This window comes from Physeter macrocephalus, chromosome 11 (genome assembly GCF_002837175.3).
Source record: "Physeter macrocephalus isolate SW-GA chromosome 11, ASM283717v5, whole genome shotgun sequence".
Classification (NCBI taxonomy): Eukaryota; Metazoa; Chordata; class Mammalia; order Artiodactyla; family Physeteridae; genus Physeter; species Physeter macrocephalus.
In genome coordinates this window covers 12086331-12108686 of record NC_041224.1, presented here as the reverse complement: position 1 = coordinate 12108686, position 22356 = coordinate 12086331, and the positions used below count along the sequence as shown (strand labels likewise).

Genomic DNA, 22356 nt, shown 5'->3' with positions numbered 1-22356 from the left:
TTCTTTTCTGAATATTTGCAGCTTGTGAGCTGGAAGTTGGGCAGAGCAGTGAAGTCTTTTGTAGACTTCCCAATTCTTCCTTAAGATTTAAAATTTTATAAATACCTAGAAAATGAAGACATCCATAATTTAAAAGCAAACATCCCCTTGGACCCCAATTTTCTAGTAGGTATTGCATGTTTTCTGCTTGGTTTGGCTGCAGGTTTGGTTACTTGCTAGAGTTTACAAATGTTGCATCTTTGTCTTTCTCTATGTTAGCTGGGGGTTCAGGTAATGGAAGCAGTTACTGGTAACTGAATGTGAACTGAGGCAGGCAACTCCAACATAACATCTGTTATGTTGTTTCTAATCCATTTCTTCTCCTTCTTTTTTTTTTTTTTTTTTTTTCAAACAGACTTTGGAGCAATAAATACAGTCAACAGATTTAAAAGTGTGCACAAGGCTGATGAGAGGTTTTATACCCCATGTTGCTGAGACCAGCAATTCTGTAACATCTCCTCACGGAATGGACAGAAGAGACGAAGCTGGGACAGCTAGGTATGTGACTTCATGTGCAATCTGGTTCACTCCCCCCCACCCAGGTGCTCCGATATTCTGCATTTGGAGGTTGCCCTTTTACATTGAAAGGGGCTTCTCAGAGAAACCTCATTTGGTGGCCTTTGCCCCAAGTGCAAGGTATTGTAAAGGGCACCAACTACTCACTATCTAGAATGGTATTGACTTGGTGGTGACTTTAAAGTGAAATTGTAAATCTGTGACTTGGCCAAAACACTCGTGTGGATTAAGAGAGGTGAAGGCAAGATTCCATTTACATCCTGAAGTAGCAGAGAACCCTGGCTCTCCAATTCGAAGCTTCCAGGTGTGTTGTCCACTCCCTGCCACTTAGTGGTCTACTTATATGCTGACGCTGAGAACACAGGAAGAGGGATAAGTGGGGAAGTAGCTTTTAGGATGAACAGGATTTGTGTTCTAATTCCTGATTTGTCACTGGCTGGGTGAGCTTGGGCAAGTAACTTAACATCTCTCAGCCTCAGTTTCTTCAACTGTCAAACAAGGAATAATAATAGGTAACATTCATTTTTGTTTAGTGGGTGCCTAAAACCATGCTGAGCATTTTTGAGACATTCAATCAAAATGTAGGGAAGACACTATTATTGCACTCCTTTTACAGATGAGGACGCTGAGACTTTAAATCACTCAGGTCATTTGCCTAATGTCACATCGATGGGTATAGCCAGGATTTGAACTTGGATCTCTTTGTGTCCACAGCCTTAGTCACTAGGCTGTAATAGTGGGTTAAATGATCGCCCTGATCCCTCTCGACTCCAAAGTCTTAGAATTTTATGATTTAACTCAAAAACGAAGAAGGGGAAGATAAAGAGAAAGCAAGTTCAGGTAGACGTCTTCTGCCCAGAGGATTGGCTGGGAAAGGTTAGCTTTTCTTGGTCTTTGATTCTTTCTCTCGGGAGACACAGAAGGTTGGATGGATGGGGAGATAGCAAGAGCCCAAGAGTGAGACGGTTCTACTAACTGTCCAGACTTCACAGCAATGAGCACTACCCTCCCAGGCTCTACCTTCTCATGAGATCTTGGCAGTGGGTTCACTGTGGAGGGCAGGCATCCCCTCAGTATGGGTTCTGAGGGCCCACTGAGACTGGCACAGCTCTAAATAAGTGAAAGGTAACTCCTAGCCCATCCCCAATGCAAAGGAAGATGGTTTTACCTTGAAACTAATGATCAAAGAATCTACACCTAATTTTGTCTTCATAGCTTTGTATTCTTTTTCTTAAAGAAATCCCCTATTCCTGCAAATTACATAGGCTTCAGGTATGGCAAAACTACTCTTGTTCTGACATATTTTTGTTCCTTAGAATGCAAGTAATTTAAATCAATTGAAGTAGGGCTCCTGGCTTTAAAAATATGGACTTGTTTTAAAGAAATGTTGAATTCAAGTCATTTTTTGAGACTCTTCAATAACTTCCGGAAATAAGGTTCAGAAAAATCACCCATTAGCTATGTAGTTTTTACCAAACTGTGGTAGGCACTACAGAAGGTTTTTGTACTCCTTAAGAAAATGACTCTAGCATTTTTCCATAAAATGGTTGATACCTATGAAGCTCTTATTTAGGGCTGATCTATGGTCAGTGAGTTTGCTGGTAATAGGATTAGTTAGGAGAATATAGCCTCAAGTACCAAATGTTATTCTTCAAAAGAAAACATTAAAATTAGCCCTTTTGTTTTTTAACTTTAAATTAGTGATTATTAACATAAGGTCCCAGATACAAGGCAAGGAGTTTTTCTTCAAAAGTTATCTTTCCCCACAAGAAAGGTTTTAACTTGTGCTTAAGTGTCTGTAAAGTCTCTCATAATTATTAGTGTTCTATTATTTTATTATGAAAAAACAAAGTCCACTTTAGAGAACACACATGAACTTGAAAAAAATCTCAATCATTGTTAGTTTGGGGGGAAAAAAGAGGCAAAACAGATTTAATCACAATACTAGGGTTGATAATCTCACATTTGGAAAGTCTACTTATCTTTGTAAACCATTTAAGGATCAATTTGAAAACTTTACAGGAAATGTTTAAGCTATGGATGATACAAATGTATATTGTTGAATTTATATATATATTTACATTAAATATATAAATATATTTTGAATTTTTAAAAAATAAATTATCCTAATACTAGGTGAAAGTATACTTGGATCTTGGCGTAAAATTTCCAAAGACAGCATTATATGCAGATGCAAAGGATGTATTTATCTAACACTCAGAAGGGAGTGGAAATTATGTGCTCTGGAAAACTTACAGATGACTTGAAATCATGAAGACACTGAGATAAAACTGTGTAGATAAAACTATTTCCTGAATTGGGAAAACGGTGATTTCTAAATTAACACATCTATCGTTTTAAATGTGCATAGGAAATGTACTTCCTAAATGTTACATATAGATACTTGACTATTTCACCTACATCCCTAAAAGTTTATATATTCTAATTGTTAAAAACAAATACATGGGGCTTCCCTGGTGGCGCTGTGGTTGAGAGTCCGCCTGCCGATGCAGGGGACACGGGTTCGTGCCCCGGTCTGGGAGGATCCCACGTGCCGCGGAGCGGCTGGGCCCGTGAGCCATGGCTGCTGGGCCTGCGCGTCTGGAGCCTGTGCTCTGCAATGGGAGAGGCCACAACAGTGAGAGGCCCGCTTACCGCAAAAAAAAAAAAACAAAAAAAACCAAATACATGAAAACCTTTTTTGGTCTATCTTGTTGAAAACAATGGCAATCACTTTAAATTTGAACACATTCTCTTTATAATGAATAAAAATTTCCATTAAAACACACCTATTAAGCTGTGACGAAGTGAGAGAGTGGCGTGGACATATATACACTACCAAACGTAAAATAGCTAGCTAGTGGGAAGTAGCCGCATAGCACAAGGAGATCAGCTCAGTGCTTTGTGACCCCCTAGAGGGGTGGGATAGGGAGGGTGGGAGGGAGACACAAGAGGGAGGAGATATGGGGATATATGTATATGTATAGCTGATTCACTTTGTTATACAGCAGAAACTGACACACCATTGTAAAGCAATTATACTCCAATAAAGATGTTAAAAAACAAACAAACAAAAACACCTATTTTCAGTTCGGACAGGTTAATTGATTTACATCATCATTAAATATATTTGAATTTTCTCCTAGGAATGACAAAGTTGTGAACTGCTTATACCAGAATCGTAATGCACTTTTTAGGCTAGTTGGCTTTCCCTGGGCAGGAGGTGGCTCCAATTATTTTGCCAAATGGGGCCAAGGTATTCCTAATTCAGTGGAAGGTATGTGAACTTTCATCACCATCTAAGTAATTTATAAGGTCAGGTGACATTCACATATAGGAATTCAAAGCACGATAAAGCTTTTCCTTACTGGTGAATAATTAATAGTAATAGGCATTCAAGATTGCTCTCCAATAAGGTGTTTTTATCTAGAGTAAGAAATTCTGTTACCTTCTGTTTCCTAATTAAACGTGTTATATCACGTGATATTGTCCAACAGGCACTGAGACTCTGTTTACTTTTTTTATGCTCCTTTTGCCTCTGTGCTTCAGCTCACATTTATTGCCCTGTCTGTCCTAGGAACCTTCTTGTTGGTGGATTGTGAACTTGAATTTTTCTCACAGCAGCATGAAACTGAATACCATTATTCTTTTAAGTATAATTTTCTGATTGTATTTTCTTTTCTTTTCTTTTTTTTTTTTTTTCGGTACACGGGGCCCTCTCTGCTGTGGCCCCCCCCCTTTCAGAGCACAGGGTCCCGACGCCGGAGCACAGGCTCCGGACGCGCAGGCTCAGCGGCGACGGCTCACGGGCCCAGCCGCTCCGCGGCGTGTGGGATCCTCCCGGACGGGGGCACGAACCCGTGTCCCCTGCATCAGCAGGCGGACTCTCAACCACTGCGTCACCAGGGAAGCCCTGATTGTATTTCCTTAATCCCTTGATGTGTGAAGTTTAAGACTAAGTCAAATGCCTTGAGGGACAAAATGCTGTACCTCTTGTCTCTGTGGCATACAATTCCTAGCTGGCTCTGCAGCACTGTCTTCCAATTTTTATCTCTCTAGCTCTGTGGGAATGCAAATAGCTCTGCTGGCCTCTTGCCCTCTTAAAAGGAGGCCTCAGCCTGCAGTCTAGAACTTGTGACCTCTACCAAGTAATTGACACATCTCCACAAGGGGAATAAGGCTGGAGGAATCGCACTGCACCACTTATCCAGGATTTTCCTCTCTCCAGGAATGTCCTCATTGCCTCAGAAGCTCAATGATGGCTTCAAACAGATTGTGTGTGTGTGTGTGTGTGTGTGTGTGTGTGTGTGTGTGTGTGTGTGTGTGTGTGTTTTATTCAGCTTATCTACCTGTTCAGTGAGAGGGTTTTTCTGCTGCAAGATACTTTTTAAAAAAATTTTTTATTGGATTGTAGTTGATTTATTGCACAGTGCTGTGTTAGTTTCAGGTGTACAGCAAAGTGAATCAGTTATACATATACATATATCCACTCTTTTTTTTTTTTAAGATTCTTTTCCCAGATAGGCCATTACAGAGTATTGAGTAGAGTTCCCTGTGCTATACAGCAGGTTCTTATTAGTTATCTATTTTATATATAGTAGTGTGTATATGTCAATCTCAATCTCCCGATTTATCCCTCTCCCCTCTCCCCCCGGTAACCATAAGATTGTTTTCTACATCTGTAACTCTATTTTTGTTTTGTAAATAGGTTCACTTATACCATTTTTTTAGATTCCACATATAAGCGATATCATACAATATTTGTCTTTCTCTTTCTGATTTACTTCACTCAGTATGACAATCTCTAGGTCCATCCATGTTGCTGCAAAAAGGCGTTATTTTGTTCTTTCTTATGGCTGAATAATATTCTTTTTAAAAAAATTTTTATTGGCATATAGTTGATTTACAATGCTATGCAAGATACTTCTTAACAACCACAACTGGAAAGCTGGTTTAATGGAGTAATCTAACAAACCATCGTGTATCAACTACTACCTGCCTTTTCAATATTATTATTTTGAAATATTTGCTTCAGATTTTATTTTTACTTTTGACAAAGATCTCCATTCATTGTTTTTTTTAAAAAACAGCTATTAAAAAAAATAGTTTTAGATTTATGGAAAAGTTGCAAAGGTTGTTCTCATCTACCCCTCACCCCATTTCCTCAATTGTCAAAATCTTTCAACACACAGTTGCATGTCTTATTTTATTTCAGGGAAGTTTGCATGGACTATAATTTTAAATATTATTTCTTTTCCAGTGTTTCAGTTAGTTTACCTTTCTTCAGAGTCTCCACTTACTCCTATGTTGGAACTCTTTCTGCATTTTATAATTATCACCTTCTTTGGGGATCTTTTCCTTCTTTCTTTGTTTTCTTATTCCTAGCTTTTTAATTTCTGTCCTCCGTATCCATTTAAATACTTTGCATCTATTATCTCACAGATAACTTTCAGTCATTTTTGAAATAATTTTTGTCCTCTTACTCAATTTCTTTCCAGCATTCTGTCAGCTTTTTTTTGCAATTGTTTGTCTATTTCTGTTCAGGATTTTAAATTTGTGAATTACAGTGTTTTTTCATACTGCAATTTCTCATTTGAATTTATGTTGGAGTGTTGTACGGTTTGTTTTGTGAGTTTTTTAAAAAAAATTTTATTGGAATATAGTTTTTTCTTTTTGGTTGCGTTGGGTTTTTGTTGCTGTGTGTGGGCTTTCTCTAGTTGGAGCGAGCGGGGGCTACTCTTCTTTGAGGTGTGCGGTCTTCTCTTTGAAGTGGCTTCTTTTGTAGCAGAGCACAGGCTTTAGGTGCGCGGGCTTCAGTAGTTGTGATGCATGGGCTTAGCTGCTCCATGGCATGTGGGATCTTCCTGGACCGGGGATTGAACCCGTGTCCCCTGCATTGGCAGGCAGATTCTTAACCACTGCGCCCCCAGGGAAGTCCTGCTTTGTGAGTTTTTTAAAAAGCATTTTCATTAGCTGAAAAAGTTTAATTCCTACTTTCTTTGTTCTGTGTGTTATGTTTATTTCTGTTCATGATGAAGTGTGTTGGATTTTCCCGACACACAAAAACAGGTCGTTCTATTGGGGGGGACGGGCGGGGGGGGAGCCCAAGGTGATCAGTTGCTTACTCTGTTTATTAGTTCAAGAGTGCCCTCTTCCGTCGCTATAGTGAAGTGCAGTTTAAAAATAAATGACACTTTGTAGAGCTGCGGTTTCCACATTCTTCTGATTCTTTGATCCTACCTTGTATCTGTAGGGCTCTTATCTTCAGCTCTCTCCTTTATTTTTGCCAGCAGGCCTCCATGAGATGTTCCTCCCCTTTCCAAGATGCCTTTCTCACCCCTGGAAATGTTGCTCTTCCAAACACTACCCCTCTCTGCTCCCTCATGCTTTCCAAGCCCCTTTCTCTCCACTTTCCAGTCATCAGTACTCTGCCACGGAGGTCTCAAAAACAATCCATTCATTGGAAGAAGAGAGTCCTGTTACTAATGTGTAAATATATTTTTTTCAAATTATTGGAAGTAGTTTCATACAAGGTTTTAAATCAACAGCTGACGGTTTAATATAGACATTTCATGTGTTTTTCTAACTTCATATAAATGTACCATATTGTAAACATTCCTCTGAAACTTGTGTTTTTTATCCTCTAATTTTTTGAGATTCATCACGTGGATATGTGGACCTCTACTTCATTGATTTTTAACTAGTGTTTATTATTCCATTGTGTGACTAAAACACAACTGATGCATCTACTCTTCTCTTTACAGGTCTTAAAGTCTTTTTCACTTTTTTGCTATTAGTAATAATTTCTATGCGCAGTCTCATATACAGTTGACCTTTAAACAATGAAGGGGTTAGGGACACTGACCCTCTACACAGTCGAAAATCCACATATAACTAGTAGTTGGCCCTCTGTTTTCATGGTTCAGCATCTATGGATTCAACCAACCGGGTTTCCTGTAGTACCATAGTATTTACTATTGAAAAAAAAACCTGCATATAAATGGACCCTCACAGTTCAAACTCTTGTTGTTCAAGGGGCAACTGTATGTGTTCTTGCGTGCATGGGTAACAGAGTCTACATCTAGGGGTGGAATTTCTGGGTAGTGGAATAGGAGTGTCCCCAACCAAAGGAGATATTGTCCAACTTTTCTCCAAAGGAACTGAAATGATCCACACTGCCAAAGCAGCACATGAAAATTCTCATTGCTCTGTATCCTTGACAATATTGTTATTGCCAAGGTTTTTGATTTTTTTGCCAATCTGTGCATGAAATTATTCTGGTTTTGTTCTATTTTTTCCAGTTTTATTGAGATATAATTGACATGTAATACTGTATAAGTTTAAGCTGAACCATATAATTTGACATGTGTATATATTGTGAAATGATCACCACAATAAGTTTAGTTAACATCCATCACCTCATATAGTTTCAACCTTTTTTTCCTGTGATAACTTTTATCTTTCAAACATACAATACCGTTTTGTTAACTATAGTCACCATGCTGTACGTTATATCCCTAGAATGTATTCACAGTAATCAAAATAGTATGCTATTGGCATAAAAACAGACACATAAGCAAATGCAGTAGAACTGAAAGCCCAGAGATAAATCCCCAAATACACAGTCAACTAATACTTGACAAGAGCGATAAGAATACTCAGTGGAAAAAAGACAGTCTCTTCAATAAATGGTGCAGGGAAAGTTGGATATTCACAAGCAAAAGAATGAAACTAGACCCCTCTCACCACTTACAAAAATTAACTCAAAATGAATTAAAGACTTAAATGTAAGCCCTGAAATCATAAAACTCCTAGAAGGAAACAAAGAAAAAGCTCCTTGACCTTAATCTTGGTGATGATTTTTCAGATATGACACCTAAAGCACAAACACAAAAGTAAAATAAACAAGTGGGATGACTCCAAACTAAAAAGCTCTGCACAGCAAAAGAATCAAGAAAATGAAAAGGCAACCTACCAAATGGGAGAAAATATTTGTAAATCACACATCTAAGAAGGGGTTAATACCTAAAATATATAAGGAACTTATACAACTCAATACCCCAAAAAAATCTGATTTTAAAACTGAATAGACAGAGGAATTGAACAGACGTTTTCCCAAAGACAATTTACAAACGGCCAACAAGTACATGAAAAGGTGCTCAACGTCATTAACCATCAGGGAAACGCAAATCAAAACCCAAAGGTATCACCTCACACCTGTTAAAATGACTATTACCAAAATGACAAGGGATAACAAGTGGTTGATGAGGCTGTGGAGAAAAGGAAACCCTCGTGCACTGTTGGTGGGAATGTAAATTGGGGAAGCCACTATGGCAAACAGTATGGAGGTTCCTCAAAAGATAAAAAATAGAACTACCACAGGATCCAGCAATCCCACTTCTGGGCATATATCCAAAGGAAACAAAATTGGTATCTCAAAGAGATATCTGCACACCCCATGTTCATTACAGCATTACCTACAATAGCCAAGACATGGAAACAATCTATCCATCTACAGATGAATGATATAGGAAATGTGATATCTAGATAGACAGAGAGATAATGGAATATTATTCAGCCATAAAAAGAGAAATCCTGACATTTGCCACATCATAGATGGACTGTGAGGGCATTATGCTAAGTAAAATGAGTCAGACAGAGAAAGACAAATACTGTATAATATCACTTACATGCGGAATCTTAGAAAACAAATTCAGAGAACAGAAGTGGGTAGGGGAAATGGGTGAAGGTGGTCAAAAGGTACAACTTCCAGTTATAAGATAAAGAAATTACTCTGATTTTAAATGGAATAACCCTCTTTATAGATGAGACTGGGCATTTTCATATATGTATTGCTACTTATGTTTTCTTTCCTATGAGTTTCTTAATAGTATCTTATGCCCACTTTTCCATTTGAATCTCTTTTTTTATTGACATGTAGAAATTCTTTACATATTCTTGACCCTAATTTTTTTTAGGTTTGGTTGGTTAAAATGTCTTTCCCAGTCTGTGCCACCTCTTTATGTGTTGTCTTTTGATTCACAGAAGTTTTAAAATTTAATATAGTCAAGTTTATCACAAAGTTTGTACTTTTTACAGCTTACTTTTAAAAGTATATCCTAACCCTCAGTCACAAAGTTATTTGCTGATGTTTTCTTCTATCAATTCTTAAGTGTTTTGTCATACTTAAGTTAGAATTGACTTTTATATATGACGTAGGAGCTTGGTATTTAATTTTATTTTTCCACATGAATAACCAGTTGACTTGGTTATTCAGAGATCTACGCTTTACCCCACTGATTTTAAATTCAACACAGTTATAAACTGAGTTTCCACATACATGTGGTCTACGTCTAAGCTCTCTATTCTGTTCCATTGGTCTATCTGCCTTTCTCAAAAATTTAAGGCACTCCAATGCCTTGTCCCTCTTGGCCACCCTCTAAACCTGGTATTTTATTTTCCTGATACAAGCAATAAACAGCCATTCTGTTAGCACAGGCTCATGACTGGAATTTTCACTCTCCTCTTATTTTTTTTCTTCTAGGTATTCCATTTACCTTATTGTGAGCCAAACTCTGCACCCATGTGATTCATCTAGTATTTCTAAATGTTTTATAGTTGGAGAATATTTTTCAGATATTTAGTCTGCTGTAGTTTGTGCTCTTTTTAGTCAGCAAATTCCAAAACTTTTCTCTCCTTACATTGACCATTACTGTTCATGTCTTTGAAACTGTTCCCATCATATGAACATAAGCTCTTTCACAGTATCACAGCATTCCTCTCGCTGTCTGTATTAACTGTCTTCCTCAATCTCCAGTGCATGCCATAAGGCTTGCTGGGAGAGAAAGTCGGCTTGAAGATCCTTTTCCAAGTGACATCTACCAGATGGTTGATGAAATTGCCTATGCACTGCTGCGGGTCCTCCAGGGTGAAAATTTTGCATTTTTTGGCCACAGGTATTTAACCTCTGTTTTGAAAGACATTTGGGGGAGTTTCTTCCGTCACAAATCTATGGTTAATGTTGTTCTTTGTGTCCTGTGGGACGCATGCCTTTGTTTTGGTTACACTGCTTCACCACTGCTTGAAAGAACGATTGATTCACTATGGTTATAGCTGTTCTCAAAGGAGAAAGTCAGACCAAAAGAAGCCCTGCAGTAGGGACCAAAAAGATAGAAATGCCAGGTGGTGAGATTAACTGAAATCTGTTTTTCAGGAGTGTGTAAATACTAGGCTCCGCTTGGTATCTTCTCTTTTGAAAACAGTCCCAGCATGTTGGGTAATTTCAACCAGCCACAGCTCTTACAGATGGCCTGTCTGTGTAGTCTTCTTACCTTTTTTTCCTTTTAGGCAAAAAAAAAAAAAAAAAAAAATCAAGACTTGTAAAATCAAGACTCTAGGCAGCAAATTATATTCCATTTATTTTTAAAATTTAAAAAGGATATAAATAGTATATGTTTCTTAAGCTAAGTTATAGAATTTTAAGGTTAGGTCATGAATTCTGGAGTTCTGTCTGCCTCCTCCTCATTTCGAACTTGGGCAAATTCCTTAGGCTTCTAAATTAAGTTTCCTTCTCTGTAAAGCTGGAATAATAGTGGTTCCCATTTGTGAGGATTAAATGGATAATAATGATAAATTACTTGGTATTATGGTAAGGACTCAATAATTTCGGCTACTATATTATATATACTGGGTTGGCCAAAACGTGCCTTCAGTTTTTAAGTTAAAATAAACGGCACATTTTTCATTTTCACCAAGAATTTTATTGAACAACATATTCACCCTTTTGTTCTACTACGTTCTACGATTTTTCAGGTAACTTCATAATTCCATCTTCCTAAAACTTTTTATCTTTTTGAGCAAAGAACTGTTCCAGGTGCCTTTTACAGTCTTCCAGGGAATTGAAATTTTTTCCATTAAGAGAATTTTGTAAAGACCTAAATAAATAGAAATCTGAAGGTGCAATGTCTGGTGAATACGGCAGATGAATCAGAACTTCCCAGCCAAGCTCTAACAGTTTTTGCCTGCTCATCAAAGAAACTTGTGGTCTTGCGTTATCCTGATGGAAGATTATACGTTTTCTGTTGACTAATTCTGGATGCTTTTTGTTGAGTGCTGCTTTCAGTTGATCTAACTGGGAGCAGTACTTGTTGGAATTAATGTTTGGTTTTCCGGAAGGCGCTCATAATAGAGGACTCCCTTCCAATCCCACCGTATATACAACATCACCTTCTTTGGATGAAGACCGGACTTTGGTGTGGTTGGTGGTGGTTCATTTCACTTGCCCCACGATCTCTTCCGTTCCACATTATTGTACAGTATCCACTTTTCATCGCTCGTCACAATTTGTTTTAAAAACGGAACGTTTTCATTACGTTTAAGTAGAGAATCGCATGCGGAAATATGGTCAAGAAGATTTTTTTCGCTTAACTTCTGTTAAGCGAAATACCCAAACATCAAAGTGATTCACGTAACTAAGCTGGTGCAAATGATTTTCTACGTTTGATTTGGGTATTTTTGAGTATGTCGGCTATCTCCCGCGTGGTATATATAACGTTGACTGTTCTCAGTTACTGTTTCGATTTGATCACTGTTAACTTCAACTGGTCTACCTGACTGTGGAGCATCGTCCAGCGAGAAATCTCCAGCATGAAACCACTTTTGACACGTTCGATTAGTCACAGCACCTTCTTCATACACTGCACAAATCTTTTTGGGCATTTCAGTTGAGCTTTTACCTTTCTTGAAATAATAAAGCATAACATGCCCACAATGTTGCTTTTTTCTTCCATCTTCAATATTAAAATGGCTACACAAAAATTTACCAATTTTGTGTCTTTTTTAAATGCACACTGATATGACAGCTGTCACATGCAATCTAACAAGATTGTTTTTAATGAAGTGAAAGACAACCAAGTGCTGCTAGAGCCATCTTATGGGAAAAAATGAACAAACTTATTGGCTAACCCAATATTTATAGATATGCTCCAGCAAAAAATGAAAAATAAAAAGTATCCAGTATCCTAGATAATCCTTCAGAATTGTGATGTGGCTTCATAGTATTTTTGCATGATGAGATCCTATTTTATATTTTTTCCTGATTTTTTTCCCCACTTACTATTGCTGTGGAGATCTTTTACTGCTGTAAGATTACATTGCTTCATGACTTTATCAATCCCCTTTTGTGGGAGAAAAGTGTTTTCTGTTATGAAAACATTTCAATTAACACTTTTGTAGAAAATTTAGTATACACCTCTTATAAATTTCTTAAGGACATATCTCCAGGATTTAGGTTAATGATATGACATTGATAAAGCTCTTGATATATATTGCCAAATTACCTGCAATTTACACTCCATCAGCAGTGAACATGGGACTGAGTTTCCCTTTCTTCATCCTCCAAAGATATTTACAAAAAATTATCTCTGGCAATATTGTCTACAAAATATAACTACATAATGTCCACAGCAGTCCATAAACTTTTTGGTCCCAGCACTACTTTAATACTTCTAAAAAGCATTGAGGACCTCAGTGAGGTTTTATGTGTGATATATCTGTCAATATTTACCATATTAGAAATTAAAACTATGAAACTTTAAAAACACTTGGGACTTCCCTGGTGGCGCAGTGGTTAAGAATCCACCTGCCAATGCAGGGGACACAGGTTCAAGCCCTGGTCCAGGAAGATCCCACATGCCACGGAGCAACTAAGCCTGTGCACCACAACTACTGAGCCTGCGCTCTAGAGCCCACGAGCCACAACTACTGAGCCCGCGTGCCACAACTACTGAGCCCACGTGCCTAGAGCCTGTGCTGCTCAACAAGAGAAGCCACCATAATGAGAAGCCCGTGCACCGCAACAAAGAGTAGCTCCCGCTCGCCGCAACTAGAGAAAGCCCGCGCACAGCAACAAAGACCCAACACAGCCAAAAAATAAATAAATTTAGAAAAATACTTGACTTAACATTAATAAATCCCTTATATGGTGACATAAAGAATATATATTTTATGTAAAAGAATATATTTTTCCAAAAAACATAGTGAGAAGAGTAGCACCGTTTTACACTTTGGCATATGTTTAATGTCTGGCTTATTAGAAGGCAGCTAGATTCTCCCTTCTGCTTCTGCATTCCAACTGCGGCAATACCCCATCTCACACATGCGGTAAGGAAAACTCAATGCTCTCATGAAAAAATGAGAGTTTTAAAGGCAAACGATATTTTAGTATTATCCTAAAATAGTTTTAACCTCATAGGCCACCTGATAAAACCTCACAGACCACGTGAGAACGTCTCAGGAATTCCTAGGAGTCCCCAGACTGTACTTTGAGAACTGCTGATAAATATTATTAAAGACATAGTGATAATATATATCTTTCATAGAGAAAAGGAAATTTAAATTAATTTCAAGACATTGTGGAAATCAGTACCAGATCTTAGTTTGAATTACCTAGGATGTCTTGAAACACTTCTCATGCTGCTATAAATCATTGAAAATATACCTTTTACAAATAAGTTAGTTATTACTCAACTAATGTATGCTTTTCTTTGGACTATTTCATGACCATTGCTGTGCGTATGATGCTTGTTCTTGTGGAGTCCTGAAGGATTATCATGAGTTTTGTTGAACAGTTATCATCATGTTTTTCTTCCCCAAATGTAGTATCGGATCTTATGCTACTTTTATGACTGTGCTACATCTAAAAGAAAAATATATGCTAGAACCGGTGCATTTATTTGTGTCAGGTATAAGTGCTCCTCATGTAAGTAATTTCGTTTTCCTTAGGGAAGGTGGTGGAAAGGAGGGAAATGGGGGGTAAAATCAAGTTGTTATTTTCCTATCTGGTGAATTTTGATCCAGCGTAATGAAGGATTAACGAACGATACTATTGGTTAATGAAACACCCACAAATCTCTTTCAGTATCTTCTCTCCTTTCCTCTGAAATGCACTTTAACTGTTTCTGGTCAGTGCCTGCACTGGCCCTAGCATCTCCAAGCTAATATTGACTCTAAGTGTATTTTCTTTCATTCTGAAGCAGATGAGAACTTAACTTTCAGCAAACTAACTGGATCAGAGGATTCTTGAAATCACCAAAAGGGAGAGCGGGATAGCTTTTGGTGTCTGAACAGGTGTGTTACATGAAACATCAGACTAATGTTGTTAATGTTTTAAGTCAAAGGCCAGACTTTGTTTTTCCGAAGATCTGTCAGAAGAACAAATTACCTGTCTCCTAGAGGATTCGGGAGGCACTCCTGCGGATTTTGTTGATGACAAGCCATTTTTACAACAATTTCCCAAACTGGTGACAGATAGTTGCATTGCTAGTAATCACATGTAAGTAATTGAGACAAGTTTTTTTCTGATATATAATTATCTATGCAGGATGTAGGTTGGCGGTTCTCTGGGGCTGCTTATCCAGGAAGGCAGTTTGACTTCCTTCCCTTTGAGGCCCACCTGTAATATTTTTGCTGCCTTAGAATGGAGCTGGGCCTGGAAATTACATCAATCAAGGATGAATAGAGCATCTTTTTCTTCAAAAAAATATGGTTCAACATGTATGTTTTATCACATAACAAATATTTCTTGAATAAATTACTAGGGCCAAAGGATTCTCATCTTAGCGTGTCAGCAGAAGAGGATCCCTCCTTATTAAATGTGGAGGTGATCCAGGACAGGGGAGTGGTTTGCTTTTTGGGGAATTTTGTTCCAGAATTTGTTTGGCTCCACGGCACACGACCATTCCTCTGTCTCCTGACATGTCTCATTGACACTTGATTCTTCTAACAGGACTGACGTCCTAACGTTCCAGATCCTGGCCCCAATAGTCAGAACCTCCAAATGGTTCTTCCTATTCTAACTTCCCCACAGCAGGCCCTATGGGGCCAGCATGCGGCCCTTAGTCACCATTATCTACTGTCATGCATTTCTTCTGTTTTGTCTGGGCTTTGTCTCCTCCGTGGAGGAGCTAGATGCTTGGGCCTGTGTTTATTTCCACCAAAAAGCCTGGAACTGGGCCTCGGGCCACCTTGGGCACTGCCTGTGACTAGAAGTTTACACAAATAGCTTTTAAAAAAAAAAAAGTGGAGCAGATTTGAAGCACCTTGAGAACAGAGACAACCCGTTCATTTTCATCACATCGCTGCATTCACCCTAATGCCCACCTCTACTCTATCACTAGGTCCACCATCCGTCTCCCAGCTGCCCCAAGTCTGACCATCTCTCTCCATTTCTACCCCATCTAAGCAAATGTGGTCCTCACAGGGCTGAGTTGTCTGTGCTCCTGGCTTAGCACAGAGTCAGAATCCAAGAAACACCCGTCCGGCCACGGACCTGTGACCGTGGCAGAAGCCCAGAAATCAGAAGGGGCAGGCCAGGGTCTAGTTGGATCCTCTTGTTAAGACGCTCCTGAGCTTTTTTTATCCAAGGATGGTCTCCCAACAACTGCATCCCTCACAGCAGCCTGAGTGGAATTACCAGTGTGAGAAGTGGCCTGCTCTAATACATATGCCGTACCAGAATCAACAGCACCGCCCAGCTCACGATACTGACCAGAGTACCTGATGTATCCCCAGGTGAGAAGTGCTATTAACAGCAGTCCAACCATACAGTTGAACAGCTGAGCCACCACCTAAAGACCAATAAAGCCAGCGAGGCCTGAGGCTATGTACAAAGCCACAATGCCTCTGAAGAGCACCGCATTTGGAAGGTGCTGAAGACATTCTTGCTACCATTGTGCTTTTGCAGAAGTTCTCATAGAGCTCCTTGATCCACTCCTCCAGCTCCTGCTGGTAACAAAATCCAAAATCCAAAAGGCAAAATCCAAATCACTGTGGACATTCACTGAAATAATAACATAGGCAACAGCTGCTTTTTAATAATTAAGCCTCGCACAAACATGCCGTCTGTAGAGTGCATAGAGCTCCTTGATCCACTCCTCCAGCTCCTGCTGGTAACAAAATCCAAAATCCAAAAGGCAAAATCCAAATCACTGTGGACATTCACTGAAATAATAACATAGGCAACAGCTGCTTTTTAATAATTAAGCCTCGCACAGACATGCCGTCTGTAGAGTCTGCTTCCCAGGATCCAAACCCTTGGCTTAGTAGCTGTGAGATTCACAGCAAGGGTCTCATCTGATGAGAGTAACTCTCTCCAGGTGTGGCGGTGAGGACTAAATGAGATCACGGTTAGGAGACAGCGTGGCACGGAACAAACCTCATGCAACTTTAAAAACCAAACACAGCAAAACAATTCACTACCAAAGGCTCTTGTGACTTTGCTGAATTAACATTTGTTAAGAAGAACCTTGGGTGTTGGAAAGGGAGCAGAGGTTCAATAACAGACCCCAAGAGAAACTGAAATAGAGAAGTTCACAACTCCCAGGTCCTGGAGGATGTCCACAGCATAACTGCAGGGGCCACCCAGGGAGGTCAAGGCGGGCTGCAGGCAGAGAGGTGGCAGGACCTGAAGGACATGCCCTTCTTAGCGGGTGCTTTATGCATGGGTGGAGGGCTTCGGGGTTCCCGGGCTATAGGCCAAACTGGTCAATTCAAACCCCAAAGAGTGGGTTTTGGTAAACTTCACGGGAGAGTTATCTAAGAGGCACACGAGGGAAGGCTCTGGGAGGCCAGAAGAAACCTATCACAAAAGCTGTTGGGAGGGTCCTATCAGGAACTCTTTTTTTTTTTTTTTTTTTTTTTTTTTTTTTTGCCAAGCTGCACAGCTTGTGGGATCTCAGTTCCCCAACCAGGGATCGAACTCGGGCCCTCGGCACTGAGAGCGCAGAGTCCTAACCCCTGGACCGCCAGGCAGTTCCCAGGGACTCACCCTTATTTGTGACTCTACATGTGCTCACAGGAAGGGCTAGTGTCAGTGCAATGCTCCCACAGGCCACTTGGCCACACAGTGTGGATGCCAAGGCAGCAGTATTATAAAGTAGCTCTGCTCAACTCTCAAGAGCTCTCAAAAGAAACCTCCCCCAAGCCAAAAATAAGAGAAATCCCTCACAGGGATATTCCACTCATAGAATTTTAAAAAAACAACAAAAACTCTGTAACATTCTCACCCTCTCCCCAGAGAATCAAATCACAGTAGCTACTCACAACTCTTCGCTTCCTCCCTCCAAATCCGGAACGTTCTCCCCAAGGCCGCTCATTGAATTCTTCTCTTTTCGCTCCTGCCCCTCCCCCTTGCTCAGTCTCTTCTCCTCTCTCCGCCTCTCTGTAGCTCTCAGGTTTCTCCAAGAGAAATGAAATCAGGCCTGAGAATGTCTCTCAGCTCTTTCCTATCACCCAACCCCAAGGCTCAGAGCCTGGTGGCAAAATGAAAATCGGTGACAGGTGGGAAAGCCCTGTCGGCTCCCACCTCACTTAAGCTGTCCTCCTGCCCTACCCGGCCTAACGTGCTGTTCTCTTCTCCGTCTGGGACCCTGGCTACACCCCATGGCGGGCTGTCTCATGTCGTCCCAGGGCTCCCAGATGTTCCGTCTCTTTTTTAAACCTTTTCTTCCTTTTTGTTTCAGTTTGGATAATTTCCATTAACCATCTTCCGGTTCACTGATTCTTTCCTCAGCTGTGTCAGAGGTCTCCTGATGAGCTTGACAAAGGAATGCCTCCTTGCTGTTGCTGCTTCTTTCTACAATTTCTTTTGGGCTCTCAGTCGTCACCTCTCTAATGAACTTCCCCGTTTGTTCATGCATGCCTACCTCTTCCATGAAATGCTTTGACATCTGAACATCAGACATCGTGTAAAGCCCGTGTCTGATAGTTCTAACATCTGGGTCTTACCTGAGTCTAATTCTTTGGATTGCTTTGGCTCTTGACAATGGAGTTATTTTTTGGCTTCCTGTGTGTCTGATCATTTTTTTGGATTGAAAGCTAGATATCATGCACGAAATTGACATAAATATTTTTTACACTTGGATTTGAGCACATCCTCTCTTCTGTCAGGCCATTAATGTGGGGAGTTGGGTCAATCCCGACTGGAGATGAGCTGTGTTTGGATTTTGTTGTTACTATGGTTACTCCAGGACAACACTGCTCCCAAGTTACTATGTGCGTACTGTGGAGTCTGGGCTGCTGGAGAATTTTTCTCAATTTTTCCGTCTTCTCTATGCCTCCTAGAACAGTCTCTCCCCAGGCTCGTGCCACTGACAGACAGCTGTTGCTTGGTACCCTATGTGTGATGCTAGCCTCTGGGGTAACATGGGGAGTTCTTGGACATCCTAGCCAGTCTTGAGCTTCAATCTTAGGCAGGTCCTCTGTACCTGGGCCTTGTGGGTGGGTCTTGTGGGTATTGGGGGGAAGTTTCCAGTCCCTCCCTAGGAGTAGAAGACATTTTCTTGGTTTTTGTATAGAACTGTGGCCCCGGGGACTTCCTGGAAGTCCAGTGGTTAAGACACTCCACGTTTTCAATGCAAGGGACGCAGGTTCGATCCCTGGTCGGGGAACTAAGATCCCACATGCCACATGGCATGCCTGAAAAAAAAAAAAAGGGCAAAAAAGAAAAAAAAGAAAATGGAACAAGAGAGAACTTCTGTGGGAAACTGGTATTTAAAGGGAATTCGAGGTGTAGTTGTGTTTCTCAAGCATATCCAATAAAAATGACTCAGGACCTGTCACCTTTATTTTATTTTATTTTATTTTAATTTTTTAAATTTTTTTGTGGTGCGCAGGCCTCTCACTGTTGTGGCCTCTCCCATTGCGGAGCACAGCCTCCGGACGCACAGGCTCAGCGGCCACGGCTCACGGGCCCAGCCGCTCCGCGGCATGTGGGATCTTCCCGGACCGGGGCACGAACCCGTGTCCCCTGCATCGGCAGGCGGATTCTCAACCACTGTGCCACCAGGGAAGCCCTGTCACCTTTATTTTAAAAAAGAAAAAGAATTGTGGCCCCAAGACCCTTTCCCACTCCTTCCCCAAGGGTAGAGGGTTAATGCTTCTATCCCCTACATCTGTGGGTCTCCTCCTGCGCCTGGGGGTGGAAGTGTTGGATGCCCCGACTCCAGCAGCTGAGGCCTGCTTAGTAGGCGGGGAGGACTTGGGCAGGGGGCAGGGTTAGCGCCCATCTCATGGTCACATCCACTTTCCTGCTACCCACCTGCCCCGCAGAGAAGGCTCTTTCTGGCCTCTCGCCTTGTTCCCAGTCTTTCTCGTGAAACCCCTAGTGGGGGCCCATGGACGGGAGCCTGTGAGTCACTGTGAACTGCATCTGACACATCACCCCATGCTTGGTCTCCAGCACTTGCACATTTTAGCGGAGTTCTTCTTACCCACATGGACAGCAGGCACCCCTTCCTCCCATGCTTTGCCCATGTGAGCCGGTCCCCATGTCCCACCTCTGCTTAGAGGGGCCTGACCTTCCCTGGAGTTCGGTTTCTAGTTTGCCTTGCAAACTCAGCTCCCTGATGAGCTCAAGGGAAGTTATGATGTTGCAGAGTCTGTTGGGCTTTTGTTCCTCGTTAGCTTAGGAGCGGTGCTCCTAGTTTTCTACATTCTGGGCAGAAGTGGGAGTTCTTGCCTGGACTGTGAAACAACCCTTTGCCCCTTTCAGTCCCACATTATAATGTGTTCCTCACGTTATACCCAGAGGGATAACAGTCAAGTTTGGTCATGATTTGCCTTGCCGTAAATCCCCCTGGGGGCTTCCTGGATGTCTTATGATGGCCAAAGCCCTTCCTGAGGCCTACACTTGTCCCTTGCTTGCTTCTTCAACCTCAATTTGTCCCAATTCGCCATTCGCTCTTGGAACAAGAGCCATCGGTTTGTGCCCATCTGTTCCCCCTTGCCCTGCGGCCTCGCTCCCCTTTGCCAAGTTCTTCCTATTTATTCAGATCTCAGGTCCAACTCCATTTCCCAGGCAGTCCCTGCCTGATGCCACCCTACCCCCTCCTGTCAAGTGTTCACAGATGACCCTGAACTTGGTGACACATCTCTCCAGTCGTCCGATGACTTAATTAATGTCTGTCTCCCCAGCCAGTCTCTAAACTGCAGGAGGAAAGGGACTGTGCTTATTTATTCAAGTGTCCCTAGGGGCTAACACAGCACCCAGCGCTGAGCTCAGTCAATGTTTCCTGCTGTTGTGATTCAACTGAGAATTGGTGGAACCAACTCAGGGGCCCTGCTTCCATAAACCTGCTTCTGTTCTGTACACAGCAACCCTCTGCCGGACGACAGAGGGTTGGGGAATAGAGAGGTGGTCATTTTGGGGGAATGACACTTAAAGATACTATATAACCAGCCTCACCCTGAGCTGGACTGGGTGCCCAGGTGCCATCCTGCTGCCACTGGCATTGTTCTAGAAGCCAGATGATCTTGGAAAATAGCCTGGACCACCGTGACTCTCAGACAGGTGCTGACAAGTAAGAACCATGGATAAAAAAATGTTTGTATTGCTGCAAATAGCAAAAGGGAAAGAAGTGAGGACACACCGTGTTTGATTTAAATGAAGTTATTAGGGCTTCCCTGGTGGCGCAGTGGTTAAGAATCTGCCTACCAATGCAGGGGACACGGGTTCGAGCCCTGGTCCGGGAAGATCCCACATGCCGTGGAGCAACTAAGCCTGTGAGCCACAACTACTGAGCTCTCGCGCCACAGCTACTGAGCTCTCATTCCACAACTACTGAAGACCGTGTGCCTAGAGCCCGTGCTCCGCAACAAGAGAAGTCACCGCAGTGAGAAGCCCGCGCACCGCAACTAAGACCCAACGCAGCCAAAAATATAAATAAATAAATTTTTGAAAATATAAATAAATAAATGAAGTTACTAATAGGAAAAGATTCTGGGGGTGTCTATTGTGAAAAGTTACCACCTGGCTCTTCTATGTTTGCAGCTTTGATACACCCTCTGAGGTTGTTCTTTCTTGTGAGTTAACATGACTCAACATGCTTTACTGTATCTGAAGATATACCAGCAGATTTGGAAGGTGAAATTATTTTGATGGTTTGAGGTATTTTATTGAGATATCTGATGATTTTTCAGCTAATGTCAACTAGCGGTTACATGGAGTAGAAAATTGGCCCAAGTTTTATTTAGTGTAAATGGAGAGATGTTGGTTGTGTGTGAAATGAGAGAAGGCAGGTAATACCGCTGTATACCGATAGGTCTCTGAGAAATTAAAAATACAGGATATATGGAACCTGAGACCTTGGAAGTAACTCTATCACTGGTGGCAGCTCTTAGAAAAGTAACATCTGGAAGTAAATCTTCTGTTGTTGGCGGTGTCATTTGTTATTGAATATAATTCTGTTTCTTTTTAGCCTGGGAAAATGTAACCAGTGGAAGTTTTGATATTCGTGTGCTTCCAGGATGCCACTTTTATCTTTTGGAACCTTCCACCGAGATCTTCATCAAGAATTACATAACCAAGTCTCTAGAAGTATCAGTGCTTCACTGTTGTTGGATATTTTCCCTCTAGGTCTTAAAATAGTCCAAGTGGTTATCTGATACTCCTCTTCAGTTTTCAGAGTAGCTTATGAGTTTGATTCAGAGATTTGGAAAAAGATACATTTGCTACTGTCAGGGTGATCTGTTATCTACAAATGTATTTCCCCACAGAGCATTTAAGTATCTGGGGGATGAAAGACAAACCAGCGGAGAATACTTCTGGGAGGGTCTTTCTTCTTCATATTAGAATCTCATTTGAGTCTCATCTGTGGAAGGTTTGTCAATGAAGTTCCTGCTTGGTCGATGATCCATTTCTTCCCTTCAGTTATTCTGACAGTGAAAATGATAGACAGGGGAAGTGCTTGAAATGAAATGACTGTTTCATTAACACACTGTGGCTCAAAGCCTGATCTCATCTTT

The 22356-nt window shown here is 41.0% G+C and overlaps 1 protein-coding gene across 1 annotated transcript; it reads left to right on the top strand.

Annotated features, from left to right (window-relative positions):
* The first annotated feature begins 505 nt into the window (after nt 1-505).
* Nucleotides 506-22016, top strand: OLAH (oleoyl-ACP hydrolase). The gene is made up of 6 exons (XM_055087741.1): nt 506-537; nt 3702-3832; nt 10373-10667; nt 14215-14314; nt 14727-14887; nt 21805-22016. The coding sequence occupies exons 1-6, from the start codon at nt 506-508 to the stop codon at nt 21965-21967; spliced, it is 882 nt and encodes a 293-aa protein (XP_054943716.1). The 3' UTR covers nt 21968-22016.
* Nucleotides 22017-22356: the final 340 nt, after the last annotated feature.

Coding starts and splice junctions, on each gene's coding strand:
- OLAH (XM_055087741.1), top strand. CDS start 506: ATGGACAGAAGAGACGAAGCTGGGACAGCTAG. Junction 3,833..10,372: donor TATTCCTAATTCAGTGGAAG/GTATGTGAACTT, acceptor CTCAATCTCCAG/TGCATGCCATAAGGCTTGCT. Junction 14,315..14,726: donor CAGGTATAAGTGCTCCTCAT/GTAAGTAATTTC, acceptor TAATGTTTTAAG/TCAAAGGCCAGACTTTGTTT.